Here is a 17,800-nt window from a genome sequence, read left to right on the forward strand (position 1 = left end):
TAGATAGAGTAGACTGGGAGTAGTTTCCCAGGGTTGAAATGTCTAATACCAGTGGGCATGCATTGAAGATGAGAGGGATTAGGTTCAAAAGGGATGTGAGTAGTAAGTTTTTTTTCCTCAGTGATGGATGCCTGGAATGGGCAAACTGGTATGGCGGTAGAGGCGAATACAATAGAGGCTTTTAAGAAATGTTTAGGTCGGCATATGTATCTGAGGAAGACGGGCATTGTGTAGGTAGAAGGGATTAGTGTTTGTGTGTTTTGATTTACTTTTTGGCTGGTTCAGCAGAACGCTGGGCTGAAGGACCTGTAACTCTTCTATGTTCTCTATTGCCTTATTGTTGAACTGCACTTTGAGTAAACAAATGGTATGGACATCTGGTGGATGACATTAGTACTTGAGTAATTGAGGTGGTAAAGTCTCGAAGGATCCAGCTGCAGATAGTAACAGATAGTGTCTGGTAAAAGTATTTAGACCCCAACCCTTTGTTCACATAAATAAGTATTGCAATGAGGGATTTTGATCAACTTAACTGAATTTTTATTTGTGAATCACATTTTCATTTTCTTACAGTAGAACCCAAAAAATGGAAAAGTGTAAAGCATGGGAAAACTAAAAATTTAAAAATTGAAATGTCAGCCATCCTGCATTGCACAATGTAATTGAGCAAGATATGCTTAGTCCTCCTTGCAAAATTGCTCAAGATGTGCCAGGTTAGTTGGGGAGCGGCAGTGGGCAGTAGTCTTTTTTTAAAAAAAAAATATTTTTTTATGAGGAAAAAAAATTATCAACCCTTCCCCCCTCCCCCCTAACATATCCCTGTAGAAAGAGAAAAAGAGAGAAGAAAAAAGAAAGAAAGAAAGAGTGCCTGGATATCGGAAGATCCCCACATGCTTCACGGAGTTCATAATAGCTTTAGTATATATATTTATTTCTTTCCCCGAATAACCAATAATTTTATCTTCAGAGCACATGTATATTTAATCCTATCTTTTGTAAATAAGGGCACCAAATTTTCAGAAATATTTCATATTTATCTCAAGTTATAAGTAATTTTTTCCAAGTGGAATGCAGCTGAAAATTTCATTCTTCCAACGATCTATTTTTAAGTATGAATCAGATTTCCAAGTAACTGCAATAGCCTTTTTGGGTACTGCCAATGCAATTTTTATGAACTCTTTCTGATATTTGTTCAATTTGGGTTTCGGTTTTATCCCTTCAATATCACCTAGTAAGAATAATATTGGATTGTGTGGAAGCTGTGTTCCAATAATTTGTTCCAGTAAAACTCTTAAATTTGTCCAAAAAGGTTGAATTTTAAAACAAGACCAAGTAGAGTGTAAAAAAAGTACCAATTTCTTGATTACATCGAAAACATTGATCATATAAATTTGAGTTTAATCTATTTATTTTTTGTGGTGTAATATATAATTGATGTAAAAAGTTATATTGTACTAATCTTAGTTGAACATTTATTGTATTTGCCATACTGTTAAGACATAATCTTGATCAACTTGTTTCATCAATTTTAATATTCAAATCAGTTTCCCATTTTTGTCTTGACATGAATTCCTTGTTTAATTGTATGTTTTTGAATCAAATTATACATACCAGAAATAAATTTTTTAATTTTTCCTTTATGAATTAAAGTTTCTATTTCATTAGGTTTCGGCAACAACATTGTTTGACCCAGTTATCTCTTAAATAAGCCCTTAATTGGAAATAACAGAAAAGAGTGTTAATTGATATTTTATATTTATTCTTTAATTGGTCAAATGACATTAATATACCTCCTTCAAAACAGTCTCCTATATATCTAATCCCTTTGTGAAACCAGTTATATAAAAGTTGATTATCCATTGTAAAAGGAATAAGTTTATTTTGAATTAAAAGTCTCTTTGCTAATAAAGATTTTTTTTATCTCATCAACATTTATCTTATTCCATAAATCAATCAAATGTTTTAGTATAGGAGATTCTTTCTTTTCCTGTATCCATTTAGATTCCCATTTATATATAAAATCTTCTGGTATATTTTCTCCTATTTTATCTAATTCTATTCTAATCCATGCCAGTTTATCTTCTAAGTGACGCTTTGTAAAGTCTTCATGGGTAAGGATATGTTTTTTTAAACCAGGGCTTCTTCCTTGCCTCTCTTCCATAAATACCCCTTTTGTGCAAGGCTTGGAGATTGTGGAGCCATGAACTTCATCTCCAGTTGTAGCCACTGACTTCTGCAGCTTTCTCAGAGTGACTATTGGCATCACAGTAGCCTCTTTTATAAGTGCTATTCTTCTCCAGCAACTAAGTTTAGGGGAGTTGTGTGCCTGATCTAGTCAGTGTGGCTTTGGTTTCATATTTTTTCCACTTTTTTATGATGGAATGCATTGAGCTCTAAGATATGTTCAGTGCCTTTGAGGTGGTCTTGTACCTTTCCTCAATTTTGTGCTTCTCTGTTAGAATTCCCCTGACTTGCCTTGAATGCTCTTTTGTTTTCATTTGACCATAAGACCATAAGATTTTGGAGCAGAAGTAGGCCATTCAGCCCAATGAGTCTGCTCCGCCATTCAATCATGGGCTGATCCACTTCATCGTCATCCCCACTCCCCTGCTTTTACCCCATACTCTTTGATGCCTTGGCTAATCAAGAACCTATCTATCTCTGCCTTAAATGCACCCAATGGCTTGGCCTCCACAGCCGCTCGTGACAACAAATTCCACAGATTTACCACCCTCTGACTAAAGTAATTTCTCTATTTGGTTTGTCTGTTGAAAATCTACCATGCTGTTGGACCTTACAGAGAGAGAGAGTATTTATTCAAGTGATCCTCCAATATCCTACATTAACAAATTGGGTGAGATAGTAAGGTAATATACAGTATTGCACCTGAGGAAAGTGAACGTAGTAATTAAAAAGGGGATGAATACTTTTCAGCTTCAAGTTAGATTTATAATTTTTGTAAGTTCTTGACAGGTTTTGGAATTTTTCTTAGGATTTGATATGATGCACAATGTTGTAGATTAACTCCAGAAAAATCCTCCAATATATTATAAATTTAGAAAGTGAGACAGTAAAATGTGACAATAGTCATAGGGGCTGAATACTTTTGCAATGCACTGTAGGAAGCAAACTAAATGAGGGGCAAGTGATCTTGACTCTTCCTTGCCAGTCTTCCTGTGGCAGTTCATTGTTGTCTGTTCCCATTGCACAATCTTTGTGGAGAAGTCCCAGCCTCGCACTGAGGACATTAGTGCCTTGTATTATGTAGCAGCAGCTGCACGGCATGGTGTACAAATTGCAATACATCTTGCACACCTGGAGGTCTGAGGTGCTATGAACCAGCTACAGCAGCAAAAATGTACATAGCACCACAATATGTAACCTGCTGGCAGGAATATCCTTCAGTGCACTGCTATAGTTATGCAAGGAGATAACAGATTTAAATGAAAAGTGCAGGAGGATACACCAGAATTGGCACTTGGCATTACAAGGTGCTAACCTTTTTGAAGTTTCATCACCAAGCTAAGTGATCCCACGAGCAATATTTCCAATCGAAGACCTAGAGATCTGTCATATCTAGTTGGAAATGGTGTATGATAGTTAACTGAGAGGAAGCTTCCATCTGACAATGCTTCAAGTAAAATTGTATAGGTATGGAGCATTCACAAAAAGCAGGAGGAGTCTATTCAGGTTAATCACCAACCAGTGAGTCTGTTCTCTATCAGTAATAGAAGATGTAGTTGATTCCGCTGTCGCATAATGCATGGGGAGGGACCAATCTCTCCATATACAGCTAATGTGAGTAATATTTGGAATGTAATTATTTGTGGAAACACTTTCTAAAATAGTAAATAAAAGCAAAAAAATGTTTTAACACTCCCAAGTCAAGCGCTATCCATATGTAGAGAAACATAGTGGGTGTTTCAGATTGAGGGTGATTCATTAGACTAGAAGGAGTGTGAAAGCATTGTATGTTTAATTGCGGGGGGGGGGGTGGTGCATGGAAAGAATGGGTCAAGGAACCAATCTTTTTAAAACTGGCAGAGATGATTTTTAAAAAAACATAAAGTAAAAGGAAAGTAGAACCGTGTGTCTGGAGAGAGAAATGTTGTTGCCTGAAATTATTGAATTCAGTATTGACCCCTGAAAGAATGCAGGATGTGGCACTCTTCCTTCATCTTTGTTAGAACAGTGTGAGAAGGTTAGTTTGGGACTGGGACTGAGAATTGACATGGCAGGTGACTGGGAGTCTTGCTGACTGAACTGCAGTGTATAGCAAGCTATCAACCAGTCTGTACTCTCCAGGAACCCCAAGTTCCAGAAATAAACTTCCTTTCAGTTTAATATTAAACCAACTTGTTCTTACTGGTTACATAGTCTCATTTTCTTTCCACTTTTACGAAAAAGGGAATTAAGTACATATACTGTATTGTGGAAGCTTTACCTGAAAAAAATAATTAAATGGATATTTCTTCCTCAGCATTTACCAATAATGTAAGAAAACATGTCCAAGATGACCAGTTTTATTCTTTTCAGACATCAACATGTTATTTCTCTGTATCCCCATGACTGTACAAGGTGAGGTTATCATATGAGGAGCTCTGCGTAGAAACTGCTAAAGATGAGCTTGAGTGCACTGTAACCTTGGCACATTCACCGTATGCAAAGTAAACATGAGAAATTCTGCAGATGCTTGAAATCTTGAGCAGCACACAAAATGCTGGAGGAACTCAGGAGGTCAGGCAGCATCTATCAAAATGAATAAACAGTCAGTGTTTCATGCCGAGACCTTTCATCAAGACTGCTGCATTCGTTATCTCTCGTTTGTAACGTAAATTTGGTATGGTATAAGATGAAATATTAGAAATCAAAACTTTTGGAAAAACTTAATCAAAACTTATCAAAAACTTATCTTGGGCAGGCTTATTGCTGCTTACAAAACAACAACTGCTGAAACAGTTTGGGCAGACACTTGTGGCCATAGTTGTGATTATAGATGCTAGTGAAAATAATGTCATTCTTCCATTAAAAACCAGTCCATTCTCTATGGTAATGATGTGATCTTGTTGCTTAGGTGCTAGCCACGGGGAAACTTAACCAACCACTGAGCTGGTATGTCTGATAAGCATGTATCTTCCTTTATTGAATCTCTGAAAATTAAACAAAAATGATGCCCTTTTGGCTAAAATACAGATTAATATTGTGAATTTTCATGTCTCTATGGCTATACATAGGGGGTGGCATGGTAGCATATTGGTTAGCACAAAGCTTTACAGTACAGGAGAGTGGTGTTCAATTCCTGTTGCTGCCTGTAAGAAGTTTGTATGTTCTCCCTGTAACTGCATGTGTTTCCTCCCACAGTCCAAAGACATATCGATTGGTAGGATATGGTTTTTTTTTAAAATTGTTCGGTGATTAGGCTAGGATTGTATTGAGGATTACTGGGTGGTGTGGCTCAAAAGACTGGGAGGGCTGATTTTTGTGCTGTATATCAATAAGTAAGTGTTTGCCCGGTAAAACTGTTTCACCAGTTATTTTCTTGAAACAGCTGGCCTATTCAAGGAAGTGCACAATCTATTTGATAGGCTTCTCAAAAATGTTGGTGACTAATATTCCTACCTTTTTTATATTTGGGTGAATATACTTGTCAGCTTCATGTTTTTGACTTAATGGATTTAGATCTGTTCATTGTTACTAAAAATGTTCCCTTTTCTTTTTCAGCTTTTACTTAACCAGCATCTATGATCATTCAATATTTGAAGCATTTAGTAAAGTAGTACAGAAACTTATCCCACAGCTACCAACACTGGAAAATCTACTTAACATCTTTATATCAGTGAGTATCTGTTGCAGAACAAAGAATGAAGATTTTACTTAAATAAAAAGACATTTTATTTGACTCTTTGGTGCAGTTTGAAGCTGTCTGTTATGGTAAAACTATCAGTTAAATTCAATGTGATGTGTCTTGGGTAGTTTTGTTGATCCATCCCAACCATACATGAACTGCTTCCATTAGTTTTGTGCCTTAACACATCAGGAGCTCTCACAGAAGGCAGTCTCAGATGGAAATTCTCATTAAGTTATGTAAAGAGAATTTATTACAGATGGCCAAAAGCTTGATTAAAGAAGCCAGTTTTAAGAAATACCTTAAAAGGTGAGTTTTAATGAGAGAATTCAGAACATGGTTCTAAGTCTGCTGGAAGAGTGATTTTAAATTTGAAGCTAATGAAAGCAGAATTGGAGGAGTACAGATATTTCAGTGCTCCAGGGCCAGAGATGATTATAATTAGGCTATACCTTATAGAGATTTGAAAATGGGGATGAGTTTTAACATTTAGGAACCAATGTAGACCACTAAGCTTTGATGAATGAGCTAGGTTTTCGACAGCAATTTCGAAGTATTCTTGGAAAAGGAGGCATAAGGATCACTTGCTGTGGTTCATTTACAGGTTCTTGGGGCTACTCTTCATTTAACAAGATTGTGAGAGTTTTCTTCTGAAACTTGACGTCTGAGCTGTAAATGAATAATAACAGACCCAGAGATGACTGGTTGACTCCTGATTTTTTTTTCAATGTTTACTTAGTTTACAAGCATTTTTCCTATAATATTTGAGGTCTTCTCAGACCAAGACTGGATCTGTAATTGGTAGTTGCCTAGATCATAATCCTAGTTGTCACAACAATGGGATGCATGCAGTGTGGTAACAATTGCCTGAGAAATAGTGCAACCTTTCATAAGTTTTTAAACACATTTTTGGAATAACTCAAGCTGCTTTTAGCTGCCTTTTTTAAAAAAAGTTTTCAACAAAATACTTCATAGAGGTTGGTATTTAATGGATTACTTAATTAATTAGATTTTGTAAATCTGCAGTCTTTCCTATTAACTTGCTTTGCCCCTCCAGCCCAAGGTTTTTTAAAAAAATTAGTGAGTAATGTTGTTCAAAACTATTTAACATTGGAGTTATAGAGCATTAATACTTAAGTATTTGCATCTTAACTTTAGAAGCATTGTTAATAACTCAGTAAAATGGGAGCCTGGTGTTGAAAGAATTGAATTATTACATCATAGGAGACTCATCCATTTATTCACTGCAGGGAAAGCTAGAACCTAAGAGACAAGTTATTACTTTCCCGAGTGCCCCCTCCTGTTTGTGTCATCATCTGAGCAGTTTTGGCATGTTGTTGCACTGACTGCTGTAACAGTTCAGGAGCATTTAAAAAGAAATACAAAACTTATTGAAGCTTTATGTTGATGTTAAATTATAGCAATTGTTAAGAAAACTTAAATGTTGCAACTTTTTTCTTCTTACAGAATTCAGGAATTGAAAAAGCCTTTCTTTTTGATGTAGTCAGTAAAATCTATATTGCCACAGACAGTTCACCTGTAGACATGCAGTCATACGAGTTGTGCTGTGATATGATAGATGTGGTGATTGACGTCTCCTGCATTTATGGGTAAGCAATAATGAGCATTTGCAATTCTCAGTCAATTTCTGTACCATGAAATCAGACAAAACAGTTAATTGCTAATGATCGTAGACTGGGGAGGGGTGGTAAAAAAGATGGCACCTACATTCTGCCAGTATTTTTAACTTGAGAATTTTAAATTTGAAGATATTCTGCAGGCGTTGAACGTTGCATCATAAAAGGATGCCATTTGGACCATTATCTGTTCTGGCTTGAAGAAATGATCTGTCTTGGTCCTTGTCCTTTTTCAAACAGCCCAACTTATTAATTTCCCTTTCAAGAGGGAAGTGGATGAACAATTTTTGAATTACTCCATTTTTTTTGTGCAATGCATTATAGACAATTACAACTGTTTCTTATTTTAAACCAAACTTTTCACATCTCTCCCTAGTTCATTTGCCAATTATTAAGTCTGTAGGATACTTACCTTGAGCATTGTGAACAGTTTTGGGCTCCTCATCTAAGGAAAGATGTGCTGGCATTGGAGAGGGTTCAGAGAAAATTCACAAGGATGATTCTGGGAATGAAAAGGTTATCATACGAGGAACATTTGATAGATCTGGGTCTCTACTTGCTGGAATTTAGAAGGATGAGGGGTCTGGATCTCATTGAAACCTTTAGAATGTTGAATGGCCTAGACAGTAGATGTGGAAAGGATGTTTCCCATTGTGGAGGAGTTCAGGGCAAGAGGGCACAACCTCAGGATAGGGGGGGGGGGGCATCCATTTAAAACAGACATGTGGAGAAATCTCTTTAGTCAGAGGGTGGTGAATTTGTGGAATTTATTACCGCAGGCAGCTGTGGAGGCCAGGTGGTTGGGGTACTTGAGGCAGAGCTTGATAGGTTCTTGATTGGACATGGCATCAAAGGTTATGGGGAGAAGGCCAGGGAGTGGGTCTAAGGAGGGGGAAAAAGGATCAGCAATGAATGGTGGAGCAGACTTGATGGGCCAAATGGCCTAATTCTGCTCCTGTGTTTTGGTCTTATTTGGTTACCTGCTCCTCTACATAAGAAATGGTGTATATTTACTTTCACTAATTAAAATAGTCACAATTGAGAGTTTTTATTTTTCTGGATCTGTCCAGTCTAAATCAAACAACCCCAGTTTTTCTGTAACTGGGGTCTGGTATTCATGGTAACATTCAACTAAGTATCACAGTCAGTCTTTCTGATGCTGACTGTTTTCCTAAATTGTAATGCCTAGAATTATACATAAACTCAGCAAGGGTGTAATGTGAATACTGGCATAATGATTATTACAGGATTATTCATCTAGAGATCTAGCCTAAATATCAAATGGCAGCAGTTCACGACCATCATAACAGCCTGGAGAATTAAATTCACATAATTAGTTAATGGGAAGGCAAAAACTGTAACCATAAAGGTGACCATAAAAAAAATACTGAATTATTCACAGGAAAATAGATTTGTTGCCTTTGCTGGATCTCCCTAGTGAATGAACCAGAGGTTGAGTATATTTTAATTTAAAATGAGAAACATTTGCAATTATTCACTGCAAGAAGGGAGAATGAACATAGATTCTTTTTTTTAAAAGGAAGTAAGAGTGATTATCAAAAGATAATCACGATGGACTGTTGAAGGATTGGGATTGGTAGTGTGATGGATTGAGACTTTATTGTGGTTGACTGAGAAAAGAACTAATAGGCTCAGCTGTATCAAACCACTATTATAAAATCTAAAGATGGTTCACAAACCCAGTATCATTTTGAGAGCAGTTAGGTATGGGCAAAAAATATGGCATTCATATTACTAAATATGCTAATTTACTTTTTGTACTACTTTCTGCTTATGAAGCCAAGAATTTCATGTTTGTTTTTGAAAAACAATCTTAACTTCAGTCTTGCCTTTTGCTTAGATATAAAATAACACACTGAAAGTCTTGGCATATGAGAATATCAGTTTTCTAATAAAGCAGCATGCCCTTATGTATGTAATGTTTTGAACTTTGGACTTGTGGAAGCTGTGTATATTCTGCCATCTAGTGGATGAAACTAAACACTACTCCATATCATCCGAGGCAGTTTTTTTGGACTCAAAGTACCTTGTGCTCTGATTTTGAGGCCAAAGTGGGATCTGCAGACTCCACTACTAATGAGGCAGGAGTTGATTGATGGGACAGATTTGCAATCATACGATTGTGCTCTTGAGAAATGGAATCAAGTTTCTCAATACTGTTCTAACTATTGCTGCTACACTTAAACAGTCATGTATCAGGGTTTTCCACCAGTCGGAGATATAGTACTTCAAGGAGCTCTGAAAAATCCTTGAATGCTTTTGTTTTGGAAGTTTGGTGTCAGGTCTAATGATATGATCTGCTTATGGGAATTGGGTATAATTAAGATTTTGACGACAACGATAGTGACTTGGAAAGGTACACTGACATTGGTGCCCTTATCCTGTTGATGAATGTTGTGTAGACATTATTGATATCCTTCCAGTGCTTTTAAAGTAGTCCTACTGTGAGTTGTCATTGTAAAGATGCATCAAGCTGGAAAAGGCTACAAAAGTATTTCTAATGTCATCAGTCCGCAGGAAGAGAAATTGTCTATAAATGGAGAAAATTCAGTACTGTTGCTACTCTTTCTAGGAATGGGCATTCTGCAAAGATCACACCAAGAGCACAATGTGCAATGCTGATGGAGATGAAAAAGAACCCAAGGGTAACAGCAAAAGACCTGCAGAAATCTATTGAACTTGCTAAAGTCTCTGTTCACGTGTCCACTATAAGAAACAAGAATGGTGTTCATGGAAGGACACCACAGAGGAAATCACTGCTGTCCAAAGAGGAAAAAAAATTGCTGCATGTCTCAAGTTTACAAAAGACCACCTGGATGTTCTACAACAATTCTGAGGCATTGTTCTGTGGACAGATGAGACAAAAGTTGAACTTTTTGGCAGAAATGCACACCGCTATGTTTGGAGGAAAAAGGGCACTGTACACCAACACCAAATCCTCATCCCAACAGTGAAGCATGGTGGAAGGAGCATCATGGCTTGGGGCTGCTTTGCTGCCTCAGGGCATAGACATCTTGCAATTGTTGTGGGAATAATGAATTCAAAATTGTATCAAGATGTTTTACAGGAGGGTGTCAGGGTAGTGGCCCATCACCTGAAGCTTTAATAGCAGTTGAATGATGCAGCAAGACAATAATCCAAAAGACAAGAGTAAATCAAAAATAGAATGGTTTAAAAAGAAAATTTGTGTTTTGCAATGGCCATGTCAGAGTCCAGACTTTAACTCAATTGAGCTAACCTGAAGAAGGCTGTTTAGGCAAGGGATCCCAGAAATGCTGATGAATTGAAACAGTTTTGTATGGAGGAATGGTCTAAAATTTCTCCTCACTGTCAGCAGCTACAGGAAACATTTGGTGCAGGTTATTTCTTCTAAAAGAGGTTCTACCATTTATTAAATACAAGGGTTCACATACTTTTTCCAGCCTGGACTGTGAATGATTAAACAATATGTTCAATAAAGACATGAAAAGCATGATTTTTTGCATTATTAGTCAAGGCAGGATGTGTTTGCCTATTATTGTGACTTTGAAGATCAAACCACATTTTACAAGTAATTAATGCAGAGAACCAGATTACAAAGGGTTCACAAACTTTCTCTTGCAACTGTAGTGTGTAGCAGCTATCACTTTTTGAAATAGCATTATAACTTCCAGTCTGCTTATCGCAGTAATACTGCAGTGATTTGACATTTATTTCTGGAAGTGAACTTTTTAAAATACAATCTATGGTGCCAGTTACACACTTTTTAGTAGTTGAAATTATATAATCAGTATCCCATGAATGTAAAATTATAACAAATTATCTTGGTTATAGACTTAAAGAAGATGGCACCGGAAGTGCATACGATAAGGAGTCTATGGCAATTATCAAACTCAACAACACAACAGTTCTCTACCTTAAAGAAGTGACGAGGTTTCTTGCTCTTGTATGCATTCTGAGAGAAGAAAGCTTTGAGAGAAAAGGTAATATTAAGCGTGATCTAGAATAACGAGCACCATAATGCACTAAAATTTTCCCCTACCACATTTGTAAGATCAATTAATTCTATTGTATTTCTTTCAGAGCCTTGGTTACACTAGTTTTTAGTCCTGAGCTTTTGGTTCCAGTTGTTTACTTTGTTTCCTCATTTATTTTAATGGGCTTTGTTGGGTTTTCCTCAAGCTTCACTAAACAGTCCTGAGTTTGAGGAAGTATGCTTTAATTAATGTTTAATTAACCTTAATATGTTAATGTGGTTTCTGATCATTGGTACAGGATATCTGAATGTCAGATCATGTTGAACATAAATTCTATAGTTCTAGTTTGGTTTAAATTTCATTTTTTAAATATTTGAGCCACGTAGAAATAGAATTGAAGATAAACGGGCTGTTGAATGTCTTCTGCAGTGGAATGCCCATCCAGCTATTCTGAATTTCCTTTGTTCGCAGTCAGTATCTCTCTAAACTCCTCCCTTACATGTCCACTTGGAAGTGCTTGTTAAATGATACTGCTATATCTTCCTCTAACACTTCCTCTGGTAGCTCATCCCATACACTTACTGCCCTCTATGTGGGTGGGTGTGTCAAATTGCCTCTCTAGTTCCTTTTAAATCTCTTGCCTCTCACCCTAAACCTATACTCCCAGGCTTTGAACCTGTCCAACTTATCTCTGCCTTAGGTTGCCCTTTTAGTCTCCTATGTTCCAAGGAATAGAGACATATCCATAATAGGCCTAACCTGCATTTTCTTTTTTAAAAAGCCAAATTAAGTGTAAAATGTCTGCTTTTCTAGAGTGGGGGAAATAAACAATGTGGTAACTAAAAGCATTTCAAATTGGGTATTAATATTTAGGCCTGTTCACCCTCCAAATAATGATCCCCCATCTCTGCCTGTGTTATTGTTGGCATTAGTTAAGTCCATTAACTATGCAATATTCTAGATAAAGTCTAACAACGGGCTTAGAACATAACTATTTAATGATCTGTTCATTTTTTCTAATACTTCTGCAGTAGCCACACCACATTGTGCATCTAATATCCTTCTGCTACTGTTTACCTTGAGCTTGTTATCATGCCTGATGCTGATCTACTCCTTGGCATTTCCTCTACCCTTGTGAATACGTGTGTCAGTATTAAAATCTGCCAGAGGTGGATCTGTTTCCAGTAGCTTCTTGATCTGCTTGCAGTTGATTTATCTCATATAAAGAAGAACTCCTGCATGCACAGTGGATTCTGATTAATTGGGCCAACAGTTAATTGGTACAGCCACTTATTTGACAACTCTTAAAGAACTGAAACTTATTGGAAAAAATAGCTGGGATTCCTTTTGCTCATCTGAAACTCTATGCAGCTTAACAGGAACAGGAGGCAGTTGCCGAATAGTTTCTAACTAGTCAGTCAGGTGTGCTCAGCACCATGCTTGGAGATGCCAAAAATGGCCAGGAGTGAAAATGAAACTGTTTCACTACAAGTTAGGAATTACAAAGAATGTGAACGCACTGACAATGATCTTCAGTGTAACGATGGAAATAAAGATTTGGAGGATGCAGTTGTCAACAGGATTGTATGAAGGCAGTCTATTGTTTGTGCTAGGTGTCTGCGCTGATTTTGTTCATTTACTGTCAAAAGATCACGACGCCATTGAACTCCTATGTCAGTAGGTATTAGGAACTAATGCACAGCTTTATAATACTTTTAGCACTATTGGTGGTCTAATTTGTTCTGTTTTTTGTTGAAATGCATAATTTGTAACTCAGTTAAACAGTAGTTTGTATTTTTTCATACCTTTTAAACTATTTCCATGAAACTTCTGCTAATTGGGGCAGCTACTTAAATGGGCCAAAAATATATCCCAATTAACTGGAATCCACTGTATATTGTATTATTAATGGCTTTGAGATTGTACATTAAAAGAATGATCCTAATGGCACTTTGTACAAGAATGCATCCGTAACCAGTTCCTACACAGAACTTTCATTAATTTTTGTTAATGAGCATGCAGCTAGTTTTGTTCCATTCGCTTCTAATTCTGATATCACAAGACAATTATGTTTCGTTGTCATTATGCAAGTGATTTGTTCTTTACCACCCACTGGAAATTGTCATAAAATGTGTTTGAACCCAAGACCGCACTTCAAAAATTTAAATTGTACTGTATGTCATTGTACATTGGAACATTTAAGGTACAGAAATGTTATTCTCATTCATTGTACCTTATTCTAAAGTTACTGTATGGTTTTCTTGTTCAGATATTGGCACAAATTAGTCTTAAACATGACCACCATGATAGATGGTTTTAATGCAAAAGATAAATATTCAGTTAAGTCATTTAGTTTCCACATTAGAATAGTGCATGAAAATCTCTTGGGTCTGTGCTCCTGATCTTGACAGAACCTTACACTTCCAACAAAATTGTGTAGGTAAGATACAGAATGGATAAAGTGGAGAACTGAAGTTTCTAAGTTGCTGCTGTCTTTTCCAGGTTTGATAGACTACAATTTCCATTGTTTCCGTAAAGCCATCCACGAGGTATTTGAGGTTGGAGTCAGTGCTCATAGACCAAGCAGCCACCAAGTCAATATGCAGAACATGAAGACAGTAACTCACAATGGCACACCCAGAGCTGCTGTGTAGCCAACCAAAGGATGACTGTGCCAACCTTCCTGTGATTCAAGTCTGCTGGTGCAGCAGTAGACAAAAAAATGAAGCAGAGCACATCAGGACTTGCATTAAGGACTAGAGTGGTGCCCTCTCGAGAAGAACATTGTGTACTGAACTTTTGTGGATTAACGCTAAGCAATTCTGTAAGCTGTATCTGTACACTGGGAGGTCTAGCTGTGTCAGTACAGTGGTGGCTTTGCAAAGTACCAAACCCACAATCATGCCAGAATAACATTTCCATTGGATTAGCCTTTTGATCTGATTTGTACTATAGTACAGATAGAATAAGTGAACATCATTATCATGGCCTAAATATTTTCTACAACTCTTTTGAATTATTGTTATAAATGCTCTTACCTCTATTCCACTGCCTCCCACTATTTTGTTTTTCTCCCCATGTCCCATTATCTGAAGGCTTTGGTTTGTGGACCCATGGTGAAAGTGTAGCAGCACATAAACGACCAGGATGTTAAAACGACTGCAGGTTATGAGGGATTTAGACAGGGTCACCTAGATGCCATCTGCATTGCCTACTGCTTAGAATGATTCCAAATTTGTGTGCAAGTATTTGCACTAACATAATTCCGTTCAGTACGTTGCAGAATGCAGTTTCTTTCCACCCACAATTTCTTTTGATGACCAGTTTCACGGCAAATGCAGGGGGAGCAAATGCACAACTGAAATGCATAGAATTTTGGATTTAATTGAAATGAATGGAGCCTTGAGTGAAGTAAAATAGAAATGCTGAACCTACTGTGTGGTTGTGTGTAGTAATTGTCAGCACTCTGCAAATTGTATTGCAGCTGACGTGGTTTTGTTTTGGCATCTATTGTCACAAGTTTATTTAATTTTGATCCAATTCTGTTTGGTGCAGAACATTCCGCATACATACTAGTAATGAGGCGAATTGAGTGTGAAGCCTATCTTTGTTTTATTGAATAATATTTCATTCAAAATTCACCAATAATGGCCACATGCATTGATGGCCATTATTGGATTTCTTCATTAATAATACAAAGTGAATTGAGATGTTGCTTTGATTAAAAGGAAAATACTCAGTCACATGAAACTATGACTAGTTGGCCAATCAAATAATATGGGTGAAAGAGGAAGATGTTGCAAATAATAACCAGCATGTGTTTAAATGATACTGTTATGACTTTACAACAATATTGCATATCCCAATGCACATTTCTTGTTACTACTTGTTCTGTGGTTCAAACTCCCCTTTTAAAAAAAAAAAAAGCACCACTGTATGCTTGTATGCATTCACAGTGTGAATAGATCTGATTCTGACACTGCAGGTGATTCTTGACTGTACTGTGATGTTGAATTGCTTCAGTATTCACTTAAAACTCTCCATATTCCTCAGCTGGAAACGTGATGCCTTTTTTTAATTTATAGCTTTCTTTCACAAAACTGTTTTAAACTTGGGTTATCAATAAATCTGTAACTGGCATTGGATGTTTTGTACTCTTCATGAAATCCTGAATCTTCTGGGCACTATTCTAACAATTTAAGTGAGCATGATGGATAAATCAGTACATTTCTTTCATTTAACAGGAGTAGAGATTTGTAGGTATTTGGAAATGTCCCATTGGTCATCAGAAAGACCGTTGTTCAATGGTTAATGTACAGACTTTTGGTTTTTTTTAAAAAAAAGACCTGTTCCTGAATGTTCCATTTCTAGAATTATATTTCCACGACTAAATTTGCTCTGAAATGGTGAATACAATCTGTCAGAAAACTTATATAATAATATCTTGAAGAAGGTAACAGAAGTATAGTTTTGGTTGCCCTAGATCTCTTAATTGTAGTCAAAAGAGTTTGAGAAACTGCTAAGAAGTTTCTTTTTGATAAAATGTTAAATTTTAAAGAATATGCAGCATTGTATATGATTTTGGCCTAATTGAAATACTCTCTAAGTCAGGTCTTTAAAATTAATCTAAAGTTTCATTTACATTGTAATTTGATTAACAACAGAGTGATATCGGGGTTATTTTCAAGACAAATTTATTGGGAAGTCTGGTCAACTTTATTCACTGGAACACATCCAGTGTCTGATGGCTTTTGGGAGAGTCTCTGGTATTGGTCATTTGCTGTTCCTGTTCTAAGGTGATGGGTGAAAATGGGGACCTAAAAATGGAAGACACACTTTCTTTAAAACTGCTTGTGCATTGGCACCCCGTACCAAAACTGGAGCCTACTTGCCTACTATCAGCTGTGAAATACCTTGCTTTAATATTTCACCAAGCTGATTGTTGTAATTCCCATGGTTCATTATTGTGTAATGATACTATATATACACATGGCCTACTGAATCCTTGTATCATCTCCAAAAGGAACTACACATTCTGATGTCAGAATGTGTTTGTGCTAGAATAAATCTGTAATTTTTCACCTCCAGCGTGCCATTGTTTTCTTTCCCTTTTCCCTGTTATTCCACTCCCCACAGAGGCATTCTGATGTCCCTAATCTTAAAAGTTATCAAAATTTTTTTTTTAGGAAAAATAAACTTGTGGTACCTGTAATTGAAATGATAAGATAATGCTGTTGTGTCTTGCAGATAGGGTCAAACTTGAGAACAGTAATTAATGAATTGGTAATGAGTTATCTCATTTTGTGGTAGCCATCTTGAATATTGTTTTACACATGTCACTTGACAATCTTTTGTCAGTTATCTTTGATAACTGGCCTTTCTTCAATAGGAATAGATAATATTGTTAAATGTTTTCCTGTTCCTTTTTAGGGTTGTGTATGGTAATAGTAGTAGCATTCCAGATATGGAATTAGCCTGATCAAATCCACAAACAGCATCAAACCATGAAACGCTGGAGAACTTGTATAGCTGATAGCATCCCAAAGTATTGTAGCACATGTTCTTTGTACTTTGATATGTCGGACAAGAGGCCTATTAAAATCCAAGTTAATGGGGCCCAAGGTCAATCAGAATTATAATAAACTGATGCAACTAATTGACTTTTTTTGGAGTAGACACCATCTTCACTTATTTGAAGTTAAGATTAGAATTTGTGTGTATAGTTTCAAATTGGAACCGATAGCTTTATCTAGTTCAAACTAACACATGCTGGAGGAACTCAGCAGGTCAGCCAACATCTATGGAAGCGAATAAACAGTTGACATGTTGGGCTGAGACTACTTCAGGACTGAGATGGAAAGGGGGAAGATGCCGGAATAAAAAGGTGGTGGGGGAGGGGTGAAACCAGGTGGGGGTAAATGTCAATGGCTAGAGAAGAAGGAATCTGATAAAGGAGAATTGACCATAGGAGGAGGGGACGCAGGGAGAAGTAATAGGCAAGTGAGAAGGGGTTAAAAGGTCAGTTGGGAATGGGAGGAGCTTAGTTTACTGGAAGGAGAAATTGATGTTCATGCCATCAGGTTGTATCTAGTTCCTTTCTATGAAGTTTTAATTGTTTTAGGGAATATCAGAAAAAGGATTTGTAAAGATCTGACCTTTTTATCAGTTATTTACCTGAAGTGTTCTACAGCAGAAAGTAGGGATCTACCTACTTGAGAGGTCTAATATTTCACGTTCTGGTCTGCATTCATCAAAAGCTTTGACACATTTGGATGGGGATTAGTTTCATTTTGCAAATGTTGCTGTAAACAATGTCTGTGAATTTTGGCTTTATTATGCTG

General features: G+C 36.7%; 1 protein-coding gene across 1 annotated transcript in view; it reads left to right on the forward strand.

Annotated features, from left to right (window-relative positions):
• rragca (Ras-related GTP binding Ca) overlaps positions 1-16,540 on the forward strand; it is a 38,233-nt gene extending 21,693 nt beyond the window's left edge. The window contains exons 3-6 of the mRNA XM_073034322.1: positions 5,722-5,836; positions 7,313-7,455; positions 11,317-11,465; positions 13,962-16,540. Of these exons, the coding sequence (XP_072890423.1) occupies positions 5,722-5,836; positions 7,313-7,455; positions 11,317-11,465; positions 13,962-14,113 (559 nt within the window). The 3' untranslated portion in view covers positions 14,114-16,540. The remainder of the gene's footprint in view (positions 1-5,721; positions 5,837-7,312; positions 7,456-11,316; positions 11,466-13,961) is intronic.
• The last annotated feature ends 1,260 nt before the right edge of the window (positions 16,541-17,800 follow it).

The sequence above is a fragment of the Hemitrygon akajei genome, chromosome 32 (genome assembly GCF_048418815.1).
Source record: "Hemitrygon akajei chromosome 32, sHemAka1.3, whole genome shotgun sequence".
In the NCBI taxonomy this organism is placed as follows: Eukaryota; Metazoa; Chordata; class Chondrichthyes; order Myliobatiformes; family Dasyatidae; genus Hemitrygon; species Hemitrygon akajei.